Below are 22,269 nucleotides of genomic sequence, written 5' to 3'. Positions count from 1 at the left end.
GTAGTCTTTTGGGACTGATTGTACAAAACAAATGAATGCCAAGATGCCTCAATTGTGGTAGTGGTTTCAGACTAAGGAAGAAATCGATGATGGAGATCTGATGTCTGGTAAAGGAGGATCCATCACAGCTTCCATTGTCATAAAGTCTCTTGCGACAGGAACTGGTCAGGATACCTGACACGGTTCAGTTTGTCTTATGATTTGGCTCTTGAGAAGGCACAGCTAGGGAAGAGAGGTTAAGAACATAAGTTATTCAAGTAAAATGATTGCCATCGTGCTCTGAGCCTGCAAGAGGTTCATGTCCTTGGCCAACATTCAGATTTGGTATATCTTCAAAAACTGGTTTGAAGAGCACATGGTGGTTTTCTTTGCAATCCTTGGTGGCTCAGATTTTGGACTTCCTGCTGGTCAGGTTGGATATAAGGCTGCCTCTTGCGTCTCTCAAGGTTCAGGTTGCAGCGCTAGCACCTTTTTTTTTTTTTTTTTGGGGGGGGGGGGGGCGTGTGAAAGGCACACTTCTAGGCATTCACCTGGATGCAGTCTAATTTCTTCAAGGAGTCTGCCTGAATTTGTCTGCCCCCCCCCCCCCCCCATCCACGTATTTTCTGCTTGGGACCTTAATCTGTTGGCCCTAGTATGGCTTTCATTGGGCTATATGCTTAAGGAGCTTACCTTTAAGGCAGCCTTTTTCTGGTTGCCCATTTTGTCAGCCTGGTGCATTTTGGAGTTGCAGACCTTTGTGCAGGGAACACTTTGATTTTTTTTTTTTTTTTTAAAGAAAAAGATGGTTGCATCCAGTTTCACCTTTTCTTTCATATCAACCAGACTGTATCCTTGCCAGCCTTGGGGTTGAATAAGGGCTCGGAACAAGACCATCAGTTGCAGAAGCTTGATGTCAGAAAAGTGAGTATTGAAGGAATACTTATATTAGATAGAAGAGTGCCACAGTTCAGCTATTAGAAGGGGAAGTGTAGCATCCAATGCTACTACTGCATGGTGGATTAAGGAAGTGATAAGTGTCTGTACATCACCTAGGCAGCATTCCAGTTCCCGAAGCCCTTAAGGCAAATGCCACCAGAGGCCACTGTTTTCATGGGCTGAGTGTTCCATGGTGCCACCTTTAGATAGTTTGCAGAGTGGAGGTTTGGTTTTCCTTGACAAGCATGTTCAGGCTCCATAGAAAGTGGCCAGTGCTCATGTTTTGACCATGGGTTTCCAAGAATCCCATCCATGATTTCGTTGCTTTGATGATGCTCATCAGTCTTTAGCGGAGTCAATCTAGAGGGATGCTAAGGAAAGAGAAATTAGGTATTTGCCTGCCAATCTGTTTTCCTTTAGTCCCTCCAAACCCCACCCAGATTCAATATTTTGTATGGTCATTTGCATTATGGGGCAGTCAAGCCTGTGTGGCGTTAATTTAGTTTGGTGTCAGGTCAAAAGCGCGCCGGGAGAAAGGCGCGCGCAGACAATTGAGCGCAGCGTGGAGGCGCGCGCCAAAGAAAATTACTGTTTTTAGGGGCTCCGACGGGGGGGCGTGGGGGGCGAACCCCCCCACTTAATACAGATTGCACCGCGTTGTGGGACAACCCCCCACATTTTACTGAAAACTTCACTTTTTCCCTGTTTTCGGGAAAAAGTCAAGTTTCCAGTAAAATGTGGGGGGTTACAACCCCCCACGCCGCCGCCGCGATCTGTATTAAGTGAAGTGGGGGGGGCTCCCCAACAAAACCCCCCGTTGGAGACCCTAAAAACAGTAATTTTCTTTGGCGCGCGCCTCCGTCTTGCGCTCAGTTGTCGGCGCGCGCCTTTGTCTTCCGCGATTATGTCTATGAACCATTTAGTTTTCTTGTCTTCATAAGGTTATAATTTCCTTTTTTTTTGTAATGGTATAAATTCTCATATAACTTGGTTTAAGTCTACTGTACGAATGGTACATCTTCTATCCAAGAAGTAAGCGGGAGGATAGTGAGGATGCTTTTTGCACATTAATATTGGCTCTCTGAGGGACTGCACAGTTCTAGGCTCCCTTAGAATTCAGGAATTCTCAGTCTCTACCTGCTCATAGGAATGCATACTTTCCAGCAGGGGAGAGTATGGCGCAGTGGTTAAAGCTACAGCCTCGGGCACCGTGAGGTTGTGGGTTCAAACCCACGCTGCTCCTTGTGACCCTGGGCAAGTCACTTAATCCCCCCATTGCCCCAGGTACATTAGATAGATTATGAGCCCCAAGACAGAGAAAAATGCTTGAGTACCTGAATAAATTCATGTAAACCGTTCTGAGTTCTCCTGCGAGAATAGTATAAAAAAGTGAATAAATTAAACAAAAATCTGTTAATGTCTGAAGAAACGAGAGGATAAAACAGGCATGAGCCTTGTGCAGATGAGAACAGAGGCTGTAGGAATAGGACAGGTACAGGATCCCACGGGGACAAATTTATCCCTGTGGCATGGACTAAAGGAAAGCAAAATATTTATATTCTATTGTTCATGGCAGCGTACAAATTAGCAGATAAAGCCTAATGTCTTCTCCCTAAATGCAGGGTGTGGACTCGAAGAATTTTTTTTTTAAATTTGGATTTCCAAAGCAAAATGGTATTTGGGCATACTGTGGAAACGCCATGGTTACAAATCAAGCACCCTGATAACCTTTGTACTCGTATCTTAAACCCTGACTTGTACCCATCCTTGTGAACATTTAAATACCACTATCACGGAACTGAGTAGAAGAGAATTATTCTGTGCCCCTCCCCTAAAACAAATTAGCTACCACCCAATAAATAGTTACAGGCATGTAAACAAAAATGTTTTAACTTCCACATAGAATTGGCTGTATGTTTGTCTCTTGGCTAGCACCTCACAGAGAAGAGGATGTGGTAAAAAGGTTGGGGTGAGGGACCTTCTCCTGATAGAATGGAGAGACTTGTTAATGCCAGAGCAGGGCTTGGGTCTCCGCTGCCCTTCTTGAATAAAGTCTGTATCACTCCAGCTTTCTCTCTTCTTAGCAGAAGGGGGGAATTTAGGGGTCATTTTTTGGGGGGCAGTGGTTTTTCCCCATTGCCTAGGTAAAAAGAAACAAAAGACAGACTGTAACACTTGCAGGTAATTTTCACAGTACAATTTTATAAAGGTTTACAATTACAGCTTAAAAAGAAAAAAAGACTGGTCTAGTTTTGCCTCTTCCCTCAAATGGCAGGGGCAGAGATGGTTATAACATCCACCTCCCACTGCTGTGTGGGTGATAGAGTGCATAGGTAAAAGCCACGTTTCACATCAAGAACTATGATAAAGACTCAGTAGCTGTTGGTATGTTATGCTTGCTTTGACCTCTAGAACAAACACCAGTTTTGATTCACTTTCCCCTGCCCTTGAACTAAGTTGCTCTAATCCATAAGAAAACCCTGCCATCTTAGAAATGAAGTGACAGAACCTTTAGCTCAGATAAGCTACTGTGGTTGCTTTCATCTCTTCAAACTGCACCCTCCTTAATTTCTATATCCAAAATAGAAGGAAAAGCACAAGGTAGGTTTGCATGGAAATTGTAAAGGTGAGTGTTAGCACAAGCACTGCAAGGCAAGCTGCTGCTTTGGAAAGTAAAGTCTAGTGCTGCTTAAGATGAAAAATTGTCCTGCTAATTCCTGAGGAGTCCTTCACCACCACTGTCCAGCACACGAGGCTGAATACGCTTACAGTAAACCCCCGCGACTCAGTAATTTGCGGTATTTTCCAACCGCCTCTTCCTGGTGCTAAAGTCACGGTTACACCAATCAGGAGCTGCTTTGACACGCTATCTGGCGTATCAAAGCAGCTCCTGATTGGCGTAACCATGACTTTAGCACCAGGAAGAGGCGGTCGGAAAATGTGCCCGGCTTCGTAAGTACAATTTAAGCACCCGCCGGCACTCCAGCTGCCCTCTCCTGCCTTCAATCAGCTGAAAAACCGTATTCACGGTTTTTTAAAATTTGTGGGTGCTCCTGGAATGGAACTCCCGCGAATTTCAGGGGAGTACTGTATACCCTGAGCCTGGAAGAGGAAAGCCAAGTTTTAAGAATAAAGGTACTGTGCTTGTCTAGCTCTTTGTGTAAGACAATAAAATTTGGTGTCTAGTAGTGTTTCTTACACTTCCCCCTCCCCATTCGTGGTTTCCCTACTCGCGATTTCACATAATCACGATTTTTTTTTGGGGGGGGGGAGGAGGGAAACCCACACCCCCATATTTTTGCCTTCCCCCCGGCATCCTGGCCTTACCTGGTGGTCTAGCTGGTTTTCAGGGCAGGAGCAATCTTCCTACGCTCCTGCCCCGTGCAGATAGCCATTAGGAAATGGTTGTGGGGAGTTCCCATAGTCTCTCGACTAATCAACTCCACCTTCACTGAAGAAAGAAAAGCTATCTATGCCCAACCTTTTCTCTGAGCCCACTAGTCAAAGCATGTATGCTCCTAAATAACCTTAGTAAATTTTTTACTCAAAATTTCAATAAACTTAAATTCAGCAGCATAAAAAGTAGGTGGCAACAGGGGCCCATGTAGGGCAAGGAAGGAGAAATTAGGTTCTTACCTGCTAATTTTTTTTCTGTTAGCCTGTAGACCGGTATAGTTCTTTACTTATGGGTTATATCTCACTGTGGCCAGCAAGTGGAGACTTACCAAAACTTGTATAGTAGGTGAGGTCCCCCTTCTCATCCAGTCTGCTGAATAACCATGCAGAACTTAGGAAAACTAACTGAGAATAGTAAAAACACTCAGAACAGGAGGTTAAGAAACAACAAACACATAGTAACAACTGTTGGAACATGTATAGAACGAAAAACCTGAAGTGAAAATGTCCCCACAGTTCGCCAGGTGAGCCATAGCTGCTGTTCTTATATCTCCCTGGCCCTAGAAAAATATTAGACCCCAAAGAAAAATTCAAAATCTGCACGCAAGCAAAACCCGCAATCACCGCATAAAGACAGATAGGTTGGGGAACCATACCGGTTTACAGGCTAACAGAAAGAAAATTAGCAGATAAGAACCTAATTTCTCCTGTTTCACCTGATAGACCTGTATAGTTCTTTACTGATGGGTTGTACCAAAGCAGTACCCATCAAGGGTGGAATCCCCGAAGGGCTGACACCAGAACACTGCCTCCCGACGCGCTTGAACATCTACCTGGTAATGTATGACAAAAAAGAATGCAAAGAAGACCAAACTGCAGCCTTATAAATAGTGGAATGAGCCTTGAGAAATGCTGGAACAATCTTTTTCTGAAGAACGTATGCAGAAGCAATAGTCTCAATCCAGCACGCAATGGTAGCCTTGGAAGCGCCATCACCCTTACGAGGACCCGCTAGAAGGACAAAGAGATGATCTGATTTCCTGATCTCCTGGGTCTTCTGCACATAAGAGCGAAGGACCCGACCAACATCCAACTTGCGCAACTGTTTCTGCTCAGAAGATCACTCATGACTACCTAACACTGACTGATTGACATGAAAAGGAGAAACTACCTTTGGCAGAAAGAAAGAAACAGGCCGCAACACAACCCGCTCCCTAGATAACTCCAGGAAGGGAGACCTACAAGAGAAAGCTTGCAGCTTAGAAACACGTCTAGCAGAAGTAATAGCCACTAAGAAGACCACTTTAAGGGTAAGGTCCTTCAATGAGCAAGCATCCAAAGGCTCAAAAGGAGGGTACACCAGCACGGACAAGACCAGATTAAGATCCCAAGATGAAACAGATAGTCACACGGGAGGCTTGAGCAATTTGGCTGCCCGCAAGAAGCGAACGACATCAGGAATGACAGTTAGACACTGACCTCGTTGCAACCCACGAAAGACTGATGAGGCCGCAAGCTGTACCCGGAGAGAAGACCAAGCCAGGCCCCTGTCCAGGCCATCCTGCACGAACTCTAAGATGGTAGACAGGGAAGTGCGAAAAGATACCACATCATGCACAGCACACCACTCCTCAAATATATACCAAACCCGCCCATAAGCCTGAGAAGTGGAAAGTCTCCAGGACCCCCAAAAGGGTTACTTTATCTGACCATTCTTACCTAGGTGATCCCTTTCAAGAGACAAGCCATAAGACAAAAAGGACCCGGATCAAACATTGGAATGGGACCCTGAGTCAGAAGGTCAGACGAGAGAGGCAGAGGATCCGCCACCAGATGACGAACCAGGTCCACATACCACGAACGCCGGGGCCACCAGAATCACCAGGCCTGGATGTCGAACAATGCAGAGAAGAACTCTACCCGCTAATGGCCACGGAGAGAACACATACAGCAGACCCTCCATTGGCCATAGTTGAACCAGAGCATCCTGCCCCTCGGCCTGAGTGTCTCTGCGCCGACTGAAGAAGTGGGGTGTTTTGGCATTGACACTTGTGGCCATCAGGTCCAAGAGGGGCTGACCACAGGCCTGCACTATTAACTGAAAGGCTGCTAGGCTTAGACATCACTCACCGAGGTCTAGAGTGTGACGACATAGAAAGTCCGCCTGCACATCCTCCACGCCTGCTATGTGGGAGGCCGAGATGTCCTGAAGATAAGACTTTGCCCAGATCATAAGCAGAGCCACCTGTGCCACTAAAGTGCTCTTGGTGCCCCCCTGATGATTGACATAGGCCACCGCCATGGCATTGTCCAAAAGAACCCTGACTGACTTGCCCATCAGGAAGGACTGGAAGGCTAACAGCACTAGATGGATGGCTCTGGTCTCTAGAACATTGATCGACCATGACGCCTCTTCCGTGGACTAGGTGCTCTGAGCTGAGTGACCGAGACACTGAGCTGCCAAACCAGCTTGTCCAAATTCTCACCAAACAAGAAAGATCCCTTAAATGGGAATTTCAGCAACTTAGGTTTGGACACCACATCTGCCGATCATGCACGAAACCACAAAGTACGGCGTGCTGCCACTCCAAAGGCCAAAGACTTGGCAGAAGCTCACAAGAGGTCATACATGGCATCAGAGAGATAAGAAGCACCCATCTCAATTTTGGCAACTTCCTGCTCTACTGAATTCCAATCATCAGACTCTCAGTCAAGGACATGCTCGGCCCAGCGAAAACACGCCCAAGCCACCAGTTCGCCACACATCGATGCCTGGACTGCCAGAGCTGTTACATCAAAACTCTGCTTAAGGAGGGACTCTAACTTACACTCCTCTGGGGACTTCAAGGCAGCACCACCCTCAACTGGCACGGTATGTCAGGTGGCCAGGCTGTCAGCTGATGCACCTCTACAAAAATGCGGGGAGGAGGAGGAAGGGAGGGAGGGACCCAGCACGAGACCCTCCAGGCTTGATATCCCTGAGATTGGATGGATCCCCAAACAGGACCCGTCCAAGCTCCGTCCGGCACAAAAAGGGAACACAGGAGTCCTAAACAAATTCCAACAGCCCTAAGAGGGAGAGTCTTTCTCAGTCTTACCACACTGCTGGAGACTGAGAAAGACTGGATGAGAAGAGGAAGCCTCACCTAATACACAAGTTTTGGTCTCAGTCTCCACCTGCTGGTCACAGTGAGATATAACCCATTGGTAAAGAACTATACTGGTCTATCAGGTGACACAGAAAAGGTTAGAAGCTTAGCACTGATTTTCAGTATTAGCCTTATAAATCTATGTAAATGAATGGCAGACCTAAATTTATGAGCACAAATTTTAAGGTTTCTAAAGTAAGATGGATTTTCAATTATAAAGTAATTTCTTCTCAATTTTGCTGCAAAGGGATGCAAATTTAGGGAATCCCAGCATGAACATAAGAAGTTGCCTCCACTGGGTCAGACCAGAGGTCCATCGCGCCCAGCGGTCCGCTCCCGCGGCGGCCCATCAGGTCCATGACCTGTGAAGTGGTTTCTGTCTAATCCTATAACCTACCTCTACTTCTATCTGTACCCCTCAATCCCCTTTTCTTTTAGGAACCTATCTAGACCCTCCTTGAACCCCTGTAGCGTGCTCTGGCCTATCAGAGCCTCCGGGAGCGCGTTCCATGTGTCCACCACCCTCTGAGTGAAAAAGAACTTCCTAGCATTTGTTCTAAATCTGTCCTTTTTCAATTTCTTCGAATGCCCCCTTGTACTTGTGGCTCCCCACAGCCTGAAGAATTTGTCCCTATCTACCTTCTCTATGCCCTTCATGATTTTGAAGGTTTCTATCATGTCAGGCCTCTTTCAAATTTTTATTGGACAAGGTAACGCAAGCATTTTCAAGTTAAGACACAGCTTTTTTTTCCCCCTTTGGAAATCCGTGTCTTGCTGTAGGCTGGAAACAATGATTGGGCAGCCTACTCTACTCCTGGTGGAATTCTGCACATGCAAGATTGCAGTTCACATAAACAGTCTGGTCTGTTACAGGAAGAGGAAGTGACCCACTGTGCAGTGGTTCACTCTTCGCTAGTGCCAGTGTCTGCACTGACCTCATCCTGAGAGGGTGAAGAATGCTGCACAGCTGGGGTTATAAAAGGAAGAGGGGGCTACACCATTCATTATATTGTTTATGGGCCCTGGAATTGAAAAACATAGACTACTGCCATTGTTTTGTCAGCCTTATGGCAGAATTCCCTTTTTTTCTAAAACAAAACAAACCAACCGGTATGTCTAGCGGTATTTCATCAAGCTTTTCTTCTCAGACGTGCTGGCCCTTATTTTGCTTGAAAAGCAGTGAATACTGGAGACCTAAGGGGGGGGCCTGCCTGCTTCATATGGAGTAACAGCAGAAGGATTTAGCGTTTTTCTTGTTTTCCTTCTCATAAGGCAATTGTGTCATGTACTTAGTAATGTGTGATTATTTTTTTTAATGACTTGGTGAATTTATGATTATTTTGTACTCTCTCTCCCTCTTGAACTTTAGGAGCAATATAATTCCAATAGTCTAATATCAGATAAATATTTGATCAAACAGGTGCAGAAAAAAGTGCTCAATGACAATACAAAAGCCCTAAACAGAGAGGAAAAAAAATCACCAGAATTCTTAATATCCATTAGAGAATGACACGGTGGCTAGCTGCCAAAATGGTGGGGGTGGGGTGGGAAGTGCTCACTGCGGGTACAGGGACAAGGCCATCCACCACCCATGGAGTGAATGGCCTTGTCCCTGCAGTTATGGGAGGGAATGCACGCGGTTACCCATCACGCATGGCCTCCTCCCTCCTTACCAGCCAAATCTATCTCCCTCCCACCTTCAGGCGCGTTTTAAGTTTACAGTAACTTGTTGAAGCTGCCGGAGCCTGCCTGAAGTCACGTGCATCTGTGGGCGGAAGCTTCTCCTCTGATGCAACCGGAAGTTGCATCAGAGAAGCTTCCACCCACAGACACTGAAGGGAAATGGGGAAGAGAGAGTGGGAAGAAGATGCTGAAGAGAAATGTGGAAGACAGAGTGGGGAGAAGACATTGAGGGGAAATGAGCAAATGGAAGACACAGAGAGAAGACAGACAGTGGATGGAAGGAATTGAATGAGATGAGGAAAGCAGAAAGCAGACAACAAAGATAGAAAAAAAAATTTCTAGTTCTTTTTTTTGTTTTAGGATATAGTATATTAGTTGTGTTGATAAAAATTTATAAACAAAGCCCTGCCAGCTGAACATCTTTCTCTAGTTCAGCAGCCAGAACTTTGATTTATAAGGAAGGAATAAGCTAAATATTGCAGTACTGAGGCTTGTATGGATGCTGCGGGGACAGGGCGGTGATGGGGACAAATTTTTTCCCCAAGTCATTCTCTAATATCCATCACTCAAGCAACATTTTATATTAATATTTAAAAAAATAATAAAAAGTTTCACTTATCTTCGGAGTGTTATTATTCCACCTTTCTCCCCCTGTCTTCTCGCCTTGCAATGTCTTAATCAGCATGATTAAAATTTGTCAGCAACAACTGTCAAGAGTGGCTCTTCCATCCATATAGAAAATCTCGACAAGGGCATCTTGTTTAACCTGACTGACTGCCTCAGAGACTATAAACTGCAAAACAGACAAAAATGAGCTTATCTGAAACATAAATGGCATTCAACAATCCCACCGAGTATGAACGTTTTCACCTTGTCACTTTTGTTAGCACTGCAACACAATCTAAGGCCTAACATGGCCCAAATATCACAAGTCCATTATTGTTTTAAAGAGACATTACATATGTGGCTTGCCATTCTATTGCCACATTCAAATCATTAGGTTCAACAATATTGCTTCCTTAGGTTTTGAAATGGTTTTTTTTTAATGGTTTTTATAATTTACAGATTTATAAAGCACCCCAGTAGCGGATGAACAGTTTGTATCCCAGTGGAAATGAATTGTGAATCTATGCTCTTTAAATCTGATGTTTCTGTTACTTCAAACTGCCCAGATCTCGGCTGGGACTATGAAGACACAAGATTTAAAAAATGCAATTTAACAAATTTCAGGGGAAAAAAAAAAGTAGACCACTTTCAACTAGAAATACTTTTTTCAGATATTAAAGAAATGTTACCATAATGAGAAATCAAATAATGGAGAGCATGCAGTCATCATAAAATCTAACCAAGTTACCACCAATCTATCCTCTGATTGGTCCACAAATGATCTTTTTTTTTTACTTTCAAATTTAGAGAAGAGATACATGGCATAACCAAAGTCATCACAGTTTTTTATTTAAGTATTTATGTACCATTTATAGCCTAAGTGGGCTCACCCTCTACCTAATATACCTGAGACAATGGGGGATTAAGTGACTTGCCCAGAGTAACAAGGAGCAGCGTGGGATTTGAACCCACAACCTCAGGGTGCTGAGGCTGTAGCTTTAAACACGGCACCAAACACTCCCCAATAAGATACTTGTCCTCAAACTTACCCTTGGCAAGTGAGAGCCGTAGTTATGATTTTTTTGTCATCTCCTTGTTTAACGCTTACTGAAGAGATACTTCTATAAAAAGGTAGAGGCCGACAAACTGAATCTATTACTGAAACAAATTACTTTGGGCCAAAATGAAAACTTTACCGCCTGGTTTTGGCTGAAACTAAACATTTTATTTTGTGAATCAGTGAGGCCCACTGGGTGTTGTCAGAACTTGCAGTTGGGGTGGCCCTCTGCTAAATCCACTGGAGATTGCCCTGAAATCCCAAATACTGCAGCCATTTTAACCAGGACGTCTCAATGTCTAAGTAACACAGATGTTGTTAAATATCCTCAGCGCACGGGAGCCAACTTTTAAGAGTTATCGGGGGGGGGTGCTAAATCCAATAGAAATGGCCTCCCCCCTGGACACGGTCAAGAACTTTGTTCAATATTAGGGGTGCTCAAGCATCCCCAGAGCTGGTTCCTATGCCTCTGAGACAGGAACCTGTGAGAACATGTCAAAGAAAAATCATGATTACCGTTTTTATGCTTACCTAAATTATGCACAAGTAACAAACATAACATAAAAATCCATTTCTAGACCGCATTACCTTTAAATTCTATGCGGTTTACCAAAGATTAGCTAGGAATACACTGTGGATGCTAGAAAGTGGGAACCCAAAAACTTTGCGTTGTCTCCTAAAATGTAAATATGAAACAGACGTCCCATTTTGTGTTTAGGTATAAAATTGATTAAGAAGCATTGTATAAATCCTTTACAAAAAATAGGGTAAATGAGTCCAGACACTGGTCTCTACTGTGACATTTATACCAGCTTGATGTACAATCCAGTATATAAAAAAAACAAAAGCACATTGACATGAGGACTACATGCTCCGAAAAATTACAATCCAAAAGCAATACAGTTCTCAAATTATTTTCTAGCATTTAAAATTCATTTTCTTTGTAATATTTCCCTACAAACTGTATAAGCTGGCCAATACTTCTTTCATGGAAACAATCGCTGCAGGCTCCTTTCCCATAAAATCCAACTTCTGTGTGATTTAAAATGCTGCATCTTCAACATACCCAACAAAGCCTGGAAATTCTTTAGAACTGCCCAAATAGTATCCAAGCCAGAATATCATTTAAATAATAAAAGACTCCCCCTCCCCCCCACTCTTACTAAACTGTGATCGCGGTTATTAGCACAGGGAGCAGCGCTAAATGTTCCAGGCTGCCCCCGAAGCTCAGAGAGTTCCTATGAGCGACGGGAGCAGCGCAAAGCATTCAGCACTAATAACCATTATCGCAATTTGGTAAAAAAGGGGGGTGGGGGTTATATTTTGTTTCTATGCAAAATAGCCGCCGTATATATGAACCTCAGCTAATGAAAACAAACTAAAAGCCACAGTGTTTTCACAATGGGTGACCTTGTGCCACATTTGGAATGACAGCTGAAGTCATATCGCTTAGACCTGTCATACCAGTTAGAGAATGGCATGGGGACAAATTTCTCCCTTTTCCTGCCCCAATCCTGCAAGCTCCGTCCTCATCTGCACAAGCCTCCAACACTTTAAAATCATATAGGTTCAAGGCTTGTGCGGCTAAGGTAGTGCTTAGAGGAATGAGGCAGGGACAGGGACAATGACAAAACTCAGGGGACAGGACAGGGAAAAATTTGTCCCTGTGTCATTCTCTAATACCAGTACATGCGATATAGCAAGTTTTAATACTAATAATCTCTCCATTGATAGGCTAAGGAGCTTATCCCAAATTTACAGACTTCAAATTGCTGTTAAACTTTTGTTATCAAAAGCATTTACTTGGAGTACTCTATCAATTAAACTATTATGCAAGATCATAACTTCATTATTTAGAATTGCATTGCACACAAATTCACACAGTGGCTTAGCGAGGATGAGCGGTGCTCAGAGAGATGGCACCTCTTCCCCTTCGCGAGCAGCCACCAACTTACTGTCCGCATCGGCTTCGGCACTCTCTCTGATGTCACTTCCTAGGCATGGGTCAAGGAAGTGACATCAGAGAGAGTGACAAAGCCAACGTGGCTGCTTGCACTGAAATTAAAAAGGTATGGTGGAAGGGAAGGGAGGGAGGGAGGGAGAGGAGAGGTATCGGCGCACAAACAGGGTCACACCCCAGACTACCTTACAATACCTTGGTATAGTCAAGGCAGGAGTGATCCTCAGTTGTTTTTGCTCATGTTAGCATTGCTCTCAAAATAGCGGCCATGACCTCTTGCAGCAGGCTCACAAGATTGCCACTAAAGGCCATGGCAGCCATTTTGAAAGCAGAGTCTGCATGGGCAGAAGCAAATGGAGAGCACTCCTGCCCCGATTATACTCCTAGACTACCAGGGATTGTAAGATAGGCTCAAGGGGAGCACCTACAGGAGGGGGGAGGCAACTCCTGTTCAAAGGGAAAGGGGGAGGGAGACAAATAGAACAAAGTTCAAATTTTCAGCTTCTACTGAAAACACGGTCAGTTTTGGCTGAAATTGAAACCATGGCCATAGTCTTTTGGCCCAAACCACAACTGGGCAGAAAAAAGGATTTGGAGCCAGTTTTTGTACAGTAGCTAATTGAAACTAAAATTCAGTTACCTTCTATCAAAAGGTCTCTCATTACATAAAGCATTTCAAATAAGAATAGATTTTGAAAGCTTTTTCTGTTACTTGCAGTTGAAACAATTTTTTTTCTTCACCCGAAATATCATTAGTATGAGAGAAATCAGGTGGGTTCCCCCCGGGTCTGGTTTGGGCTAAACCGCTAAAAGGCAGTGTACAAGTCCCAACCTCTTTCCATTTAAGAAATCAGTGATCCAAGATTTATACATTCTTGAGCATGCTCTTCCTGTTGCATTCCAAATTTTACTATGATGACTCCATTGCTTTAACAAATTTATGAAATTTGAACTCTGTAGTAATTAGGAGTGCAGATAAGAGGAGGGGATGGGTGCTGGTATTTTCCAGGAGATTCACAATCATTCGCGTGTTAGATAAAGCTGCGCTGACATTTGAGCCCAGACAATTGCGTGCAAAACTCCAGCGTGCCGCCGGAAAAGTTAATTTTAAAGAGCTTCGATGGGGGGTGTGAGGGTGGAACCCCCCAGTTTACTTAATAGTGTTCATGCTGCCGTGGGGGGGGCGGGTTGGAACACCCCATTATTAAGGAAACTTAACTTTTTTCTAATTTTTTAGGAAAAAGTTAAGTTTTCTGTATAATGTGGGGGATTGCACCCCCCACACTCCCCCCAATGGCAGCCAACGGCTGCGCAAACAGTATGAAGTAAAGTGGGGGGTTCACCCCCCCCCCCACACACCCCCGTCGGAGCTCTTTAAAATTAACTTTTACAGCGGCACACTGGAGTTTTGCGCACAATTGTCTGGGCTGAAATGTCAGCGCGGCTTTGTCCAGCGCGCTTTTGTCCCGTCATCTTTCCAGGACCAGCAGGATTACATTTCTGAAACTAGTGGACAATTACCAGACTCAAGTAGTTAAACGGAATTGTCTGAGCATCCGAGATCAAGTTTCACGTTTCTTTATTTTTGATATACCGTCTATCAAAACAAGTGTCTAAACGGTGTACAATATAATGAGATTAAAAAAGGTGAATAAAAGCAATATCTTAACAAATATTAAAAATACTAGACGAGTTCACATTGATGTACATGGAACAAAAGGGAAGTACATCAAAGTAAAATTAATGGAGAATGGTGATACATTAGGGTGGGGATCGCTTCCAAGAGAAGCGTTTTGGTGTTTCAAGGCTTCACGAGAATTGAGGGTTTGAAAAGCGAGAGCTGGTACTAAAGAAAATAAGTGTCTTTAAAGAGAAAAGTTTTAAGTTTAGCTTTAGATTTTTCAAGAGAGTTCTCTAATTGAAGATCTAATGGAAATCATCTGAGTTCTGACTACACAGAATTACTCACAGGGTTTTCCTACACCTTCAGAATATAAATTTTTTAAAAGACATAAAAATCCTGCGTGACCTGTGTATATATAAATTGTTTTTATTTTCAACCTTTGGTGCCCTTATCTAGATCTTAAAGATGCAACTCTATTTTTTTTAGCTCTTTTGCAAAGTGCAATGTTGCTGTTTCTCCAGCAGGAGGTACTAAAGGAATGTCCTCACCTACATCTGGACCCTATGGAATTGTTGATGTAGTTGACCACTATTACACTTATGCATTTTTTTCTCCATTTGGAAGGTTTTGGTTTTTTTTTACTTTTATTGAGGATTTTACTTAACTATGAATGCTTTTGACATGAAATGGGGTTTATCCCTCAATATTTTTTCAATATATTAGGCTTTGGATCTGCTTTATGGATATATTTTTCTTATGGTCTAAAGTAAACTGAGTTTGCATGGTGGTTACATTCGTGCCATTCTAACATTCAGTTTGATGTGAAATATGATCTTAAAATAATTGCATTTTTAGATGTGAAAATTCATCAGGCATTAAGACAGATTGTTTGTGATCACTGGGTTCTCAAAACCAACTGACAAACACATATATACTACACTACACTGATTCTTATTCTTTACGTCTTAAAAGTAGTCTACCCTTGAGGTTTTAGGAGAATTTGCTCCTATCGTGCCGATTTCAAACTGAAAGCTAAACAATTTTGAGAGAAGCTTGCTCAATGAGGCTATTCCACAACAGTAGTAAAAAGGGCATACACTCAATTTTTGTTAATAACCAGGAACTTTTATTAAGAAATGATGAGACAAGGAAGACAACTTGTGTGTTTCATTACAATCAATGCTCCTATAAATTCACCAAAATAGTTGAAAGTGACATACAGCAAAGAAATCTAAGGAATTGCGGTGTGTGATATACACGAGAGGTACAGATTTTTTTTGGGTCCACCCTGGATTCTTCCCTGTACAGGGGGTATTTTAGATGTTCCAGATGCTCAATTACAGAGGAAATACAAGATTTTGTAATCCTTTTGATGGCCAGACTTATTTTCTTTGTGATCATACTACTAAGTTGGGCCTGGAGTACCTCCCTTGCCAGTCAGGTCTTCAGAATTTCTACAGTGAATAAGCAAGTGAAGTAGGGCATATTCATTGTGGAAATCCTGAAGACCTGACTGACTTGGGAAACACTACAGCATCTGTGATAACATCTGCTGGCCTTGCAAGTTATTTTATGTCTGATAGACCACTTGGTGTGTTAAAACCAAAATTACTGAACACTGACATTGTGCGACTACACGGAAACAAAACAAAGGAAGTTCACCAAATAATTCCACGGTGAGAGGGAGGCAACCAAAAGCAAAACGACCTCATCTGGAGTATTGCGTTCAATTCTGGTCCCCCTTATCGCAAGAAAAATATAGTGGCTCTAGAAAAGGTTCAAAGAAGAGCGACCAACATGGTAAAGGGGATGGAACTCCTCTCGTATGAGGAAAGAGTAAAACGGCTAGGGCTCTTCAGCTTGGAAAAGAGACGGCTGAGTAGAGTAGAACGGGTACAAGTGGATCGATTTTTCACTCCGTCAAAAATTACAAAGACTAGGGGACACTCGATGTTACAACGAAATACTTTTAAAACCAATCGGAGGGAATTTTTTTTCACTCAGAGAATAGTTAAGCTCTGGAACGCGTTGCCAGAGGATGTGGTAAGAGAGGATAGCGTAGATGGTTTTAAGAAAGGAGGAAAAGTCCATAGTCTGTTATTGAAAAAGACATGGGGGAAGCCACTGCTTGCCCTGGATCGGTAGCATGGAATGTTGATATTCTTTGGGGTTCTAGAATCTTGTTACTCTCTGGGATTCTGGAATCTTGCTATTCTTTGAGATTTTGTATGGAATGCTGCAACTCTTTCGCGTTTGGCCAGGCAATAGTGACCTGGATCGGCCACCTGTGAGACCATTGGTCTGACCAAGTAAGGCTGTTCTTATGTTAAATGTGGAAGCAATGATCTCAATACCCAGTTTAATGCAAAACAATGCAAATTATCCGCCTTGAACTGCAAGGTAATGGCGGAATAGAAATCCCTAATGTAATGTAATGTAATGTAATAACTGACACATCCAAGCAATGCTAGTGCTAGATTCATGGCGCTGGCTGCGCTTCGATTTTATATGGATAGAAATCAGCATTATTATATCTTGTGGCTCTACTAGTACGGACCCTGGAAGGTTTCACACCAAAACACTTACCATGTCGGGTCCATGCCACAGATCTTTTGCTATGTATAATTTGGATGTGTCAATTATTTGCATTGGTTTTTTTGTCATCTGTGAAGACTTTTATAACTTTGTGTATTAAACTGGTTATTGAGATCGTCACGTCCACAGTTCCGTTTTGCTTTCGGTGATTACATAGAAACTCATGGAACTTTTGGTGAAACGTTACGTAGACTTGAGCCATGATTTTTCTATCATGCGACACTGATTTTTGGAGCATATCCCTTCCACAATTGGTGGAGAGGAGAAGCATTAAAACATTTTACATCATAGGGAACAATGTTGAATATTTACACCCTCTCCTTTTACTAAGCAGCGGTAGAAGTTTATACCGCAGTCCCGAGCACTAAATGCTCCGACGTTCATAGGAACTCTATAAGCATCAGAGCGGCTTAGTAAAAAGGGGGGGGAGAGTAAAAAAAGGGGGGGGGAGTTAATTACATATTGTGGAATCTGATAGCTTAAATATGGCTATTTAACTAAGAGGGCTTTTGCACACTGCTGTAATAATGACTCTCTAAAAACAATAATGGGCTGTGATTGGTGCTAGAGAATGACACGGTGACAAAATTCCCCGTGGATAACACCAGGAAACCATCTCCATGTCATTCTTTAAGGAGAGAGGGAAGAATCAGAGTATGAATGGGCTCAGCCACTGACAGTCTCTGGTATCCAGAGCAGATATTGTGATGTCATAATGCCTCATTCCACCAATGAGCCAACCTCACCAGTGATGTCACAATGGGTTCATTATCCTATACTTGGCTCACACAAGAATCAGAGTATGAATGAGCACAGCCACTAACCCTCAAGCCTTGCACTGAAGAATGCTGGTGTAGAAGGACTGCGGTTGAGACACGGGACTGTTTCCCACGGTTATCCGTGGGGACAGGAACAGTGATGAATTTTGTCATCATGCCATTCTCTAATTGGTGCTTTTGCACTAGAGACATTGTCTCTAGTGCAAACCGCTATGTCTAGCCTTAGAATGTGCTGCAGTGCTACAAAAGTGATAAGGTGAAACATTGCTCAATGGAATTGTTGAATGCCCCTTATGTTGCGTTGAAGCTCATTTTTAACTATTTTGCAGTTTCTATCCCTCATGGCAGCCAGTCAAGCAAAACAATGTCCCTTATCAGCATTTTCTAGTAATATAAAACCTTGCTTGATTGATGGATGATAATTCTTTTGGAGATAGTTTTTTGACCAGCGATGGTGATTTAGCCCTATATATATATTTAGGGTTCCTGTATTCTCACTGAGGTCCTTTTTCTGTATTTATTTATTTCCAGTGCTTGATATACTGCAAGGAGTCCATAAAGGCAACTATGTGGTTAATAATTTTTTTTTTTTTAAAAGAAAAATCAGGGAAGGAGCCGATGTTATATTTTAGGAGAGGCACCTGGCTAGAGCTGATCAGGCATGTTCAGCATCACAACGCCGCTGAAAATGCCTGATTAGCACTCAGGCTGAAACAAGCTAGTTTGGAGGTATTCTGGGGCCAGAGTCAGCTGCCAGGAGCTCATCACAGAACCAGACGCTCTCTGAGGCCACGGGAAAATGCATATAAAAACTCTTTTTAAGGAGGAAATTTTTGGCTATGCAAACCAGCTGTAGGAAAAACCAGCTGAGCAGCAGGAAGCAAGAGAGTAGCTTAGAATCCAAAAGAAGACTTATGGCAGTACAGTAAACAGAGCCCTGGGCTTAGAAAAACTCTTGCACACAGTTGACCTCCCCTCCCAAGAGGGGTGAGCCTCCTGTTTCCCTGATGGGGTCTCCCTCCCACATTGTGTGCACTGCCCTAACTCAGGTATTTGGTACCAAGCATGGAACCCCTTTTTCCTCTGTCTCTAACTGGCTCTGAAAAGACACAAGCGCGCCTGTTCCACAAGCAAGCCAGCCATCTCTCTTCTGTCATCTGGCCTCATACATCCCAGCGGGGATAACATTTCACCTAATTAAAGCAATGCACGAACTCCAGGAAACTGTTGATAGCTGGCGAGGAAGGCAATGGGAGACTTATGGCGTACTGGTGGCAAGAGATTCTGACTCCAGGCAGTCTTTGTGCTTTGTATCACAATGAAGTCTGGGTCTTTTCCACCAGGTCCTGTAGAAGTTGTCCCCAGTGCTCTAGTGAGAGGTAAGGCATAGCCTTGCTTCTTCCTGTGGGTTCATTAGATTGGATAAGAAAAATGCTGAGGAAACAGCATGTCTTGTTTTATGCAGGGGATGTTTCTCAGTCCTATAAAACTTAATATCAATACCTCCAAGCCGGGGCTGGGCTCCCCCTTACTTCCTCTCTGCGTTTTATCCTCTTTTGAGCTGTGTCATCAAATCTCCCTCTAATAAAGAATGCTTTGGGGGGGGGGGGGGGCAGATCCAGAACGCTTTGGTGTTGAGACAAGACTAGCCACACTTATCCCCATCGTTTTCTAGTTTTATTCCGACACCGTTTTCCAAAGCACATGGAAATTCCAGACTTGTCGACCCACAAATTCTGATGCTGGCACTGGCGCATGCCATCACCTTACTGTGTCCCACAGATGGATATCGTGCCCTTTTCAATCCCAAAGGATGTCTACAGGGGGCGTCACCATCTGCGACTCTGTTCCCAGGCAATGCAGCAGCCATGTTTAATTATTTTAGTACTAGTCAACACAGGGTCAACATCTTCTCTATTCATTATCTTACACTTAATACAAGATTTTATATATATATATATATATATATATGTATGTACATATATGTATATGTAACCACTCGGCAGCACATCAGAATAAAGGAATTGATTATGGCCATCGTCTTCCCGCCCTATGACAAGTATATACAATATGGCATTACTTTCCCAGGTTTGCTCCAGATGCCTCCTGAATAGGTTGATACAGAGCTACAATTGGTAGTCTCTCTCTTACAGGCTGTAAAAATTATTTCTCATCCTTACTGTAACTCAAGGAGAGAGGCCAATACGGCTTGTGATGGTAACCACATCTTCACCTTTCGCAAAATATCTAGCTACCTGCCTTTCCTGGAAGGACTATGACCATCTATCCAATTTCCAGAGCACTTACCACAAGAACCAGCTGAAGGAGGATTCAGAATTAGCACCCTCCTGTCCCCCCCTCCCCCTAAAAAAATCCCTGGCCTTTTCATATGCGTTTGAAAACAGCCCCTATGTTTTCATTGGAAGGAGGTTGCTTTTTTTTTTCTGAGCTTGCTTTCACATCTATTAATGAACATCCCCTATCTTCAGTCTTTATTTCCTCTAAAGAATTTATCTCCATTTATTCAGATCCTCCATACTCTGACTTCCTGCGTGGGAGAGAGAGCGCATCATTATTTTTTTTTTCACTCCCAGGTAAGGGAAGCACAGTCATTTAGCAATAACTTGGAGCAGCCTTTGTTGAAATGGGAGGATGCACAACACAAGCCCTGAGTTTTACTTCACGTTGAAAACCATCAGCGGTCTCTCCTCCCGTTTCTGCCAGGGACTCTTTCTATCTCCCCCCTGCTCATCGCCCCCCTCAGACTGGTCATTCATGTCCTCTTCAGGGCTGGTCATGGAGTCCCTGTGTAACTCACTGTTGCTACTCCGTGAGCTGTTGCCCCTGCTCCGACCTCTCCTGGGGATGGTGGCTCTGCTGTGGTCAGTGTTTTCATCCAGAAGCGGTGTCAGAGAATTGTCCTCTGGGGAGCACACACCTGTCCGACTTTCACTGCTGCTTTGCTCCATATCATCTGTGAAGACCAGTTTGGAATAGGCCAGAGTGGTTGGAAGTGGCTTTTCACGCTCTTCCTTGATCCTTTTATGGGGTTTTGCATCATTAACATCCACTCCTGAATCAAGGCTGGCATCATTACTGCGGTTCTTCTCATTGGTCTGGAGGTCAATATAGGAGTGTCTCACTTGGGAATTGGAGCGCCCATCCAAAGACACAAACCAGGCTCGTGGGTGGGGCTTAACTCCAAGTTCCAGTAGTTTCTTTTCTGTAAGGGCTTGAAGCTCTCCATTCAGCTGGGCCATAGTGGATTCGTTGAACAAAATGGGGATGGTTACAGAACCACTGACTGAAGCAGAGTGTGTCCCCCATCCTTTGCCTTCAGGGTCATCTGTACCTTGATTTGACTGTTGCATCTGATACTGATGTTGCAGCATCTGCCGCTGCTGCTCCTGAGAGCCAAATGGGTATGCATTGGTCATTCCTGCCTGGACAGATGACCCTTCCAGATCTTGTTGGTTTTCCATCAGCCCAGCTTGGTCACCAGTGGAATATTCAGATGCCAATCTCATATAATGTGCAGGGATGACCAATGTCGGCATGACATTTCTATACATATTGTCCTTCAGATGGTCAATAGAGCCACAGAAGATCAGCTGACCAGGCTGAGACAATGATGTTGGTCTTGCCAGGTGGTCAACAGACTGAGACATCATAAAATCAGGAGGTTTGGCCTCTGGTTTATGGCCCAGGCAGTGTTCAAATGGAGGTGGAGGAGAAGGTGGTTCCTGAGGATATGTCTTGCTTTCATTCCTTGAATGCTTTCTCTGGGTGTCTGTGCTTTTGTCTTCCATTCGTCCATGAGAGGCCATAGAGCTGTAGCTTCGCTTATAGTCCTCCAGCACAGGAGGCTCAATAGGACCAGGCACATCCATGGAGCGTGCTGCCTTGAGGGCAAAACTCTCCATTTGCCTCTGATAGTCCTCTTTTGAACCTAGACGATGGCTAAGGGTATCTGTGGAGGCTTTGCTGGCATGCCTTAGCTTCTGGCCAGTTGCATGCTTGAAAAATTCTTCTCGGGAACTTTCAAATTCTCTTGACGACGAAAAGGCCGACTTCAGTATAGGCGTGTGCACATCTGTGTCTCCATTCGAAGATGTCTCAATCTGGCTGATACTGATAAGGTTGATCTGTGACATGGATGTAGCCTGGTCTTTCTTGGCTTCATCCACGCTTGAAGATCTTTGTAGCTTCCTATGCTGTTGCCGGGGCTTCAGGCATTTCCTCCTACAATCAAAATATGCCACATGTTAATTTACAAAAGAACAATTTTAAAATAAACTGGTACATCAAGACTAGTGTTTAAATGACTCACTAAAATGGGGTGATAAGTGGCAGCGTCAATTAACTGCAATCATACAAGGAACCTTAAAAGTGCATTATCAAAATGGGGTAATTTATTAGTATCAGAGCCATTGCCTGGAAAGTAGTGAGCTGAGGTTACTGATGTCATGGCTATGGGCCCCTTTTACAAAACCGCAGTAGCA

General features: G+C 43.7%; 1 protein-coding gene across 4 annotated transcripts in view; it reads right to left on the bottom strand.

Annotated features, from left to right (window-relative positions):
• Positions 1-577: 577 nt before the first annotated feature.
• Positions 578-22,269, bottom strand: part of FAM171A2 (family with sequence similarity 171 member A2) — an 87,723-nt gene continuing 66,031 nt past the window's right edge. Inside the window, exons 8-10 of one of the 4 annotated variants that reach the window (XR_004536744.1) lie at positions 20,586-22,009; positions 2,854-3,058; positions 578-1,289 (exon numbers count right to left, since the gene is read on the bottom strand). Coding sequence is in view for 3 of the 4 variants with exons in the window: in XM_033917782.1 (XP_033773673.1) it covers positions 20,443-22,009 (1,567 nt within the window). In the remaining variant the exon portion in view is untranslated. Of the gene's footprint in view, positions 1,290-2,162; positions 3,059-17,823; positions 22,010-22,269 lie in introns of those variants that run through there. The other 3 variants (XM_033917784.1, XM_033917783.1, XM_033917782.1) reach the window with 3 other exon arrangements.

This window comes from Geotrypetes seraphini, chromosome 13 (assembly GCF_902459505.1).
Source record: "Geotrypetes seraphini chromosome 13, aGeoSer1.1, whole genome shotgun sequence".
Classification (NCBI taxonomy): Eukaryota; Metazoa; Chordata; class Amphibia; order Gymnophiona; family Dermophiidae; genus Geotrypetes; species Geotrypetes seraphini.
This window is presented reverse-complemented; position numbering and strand designations above follow the sequence as displayed.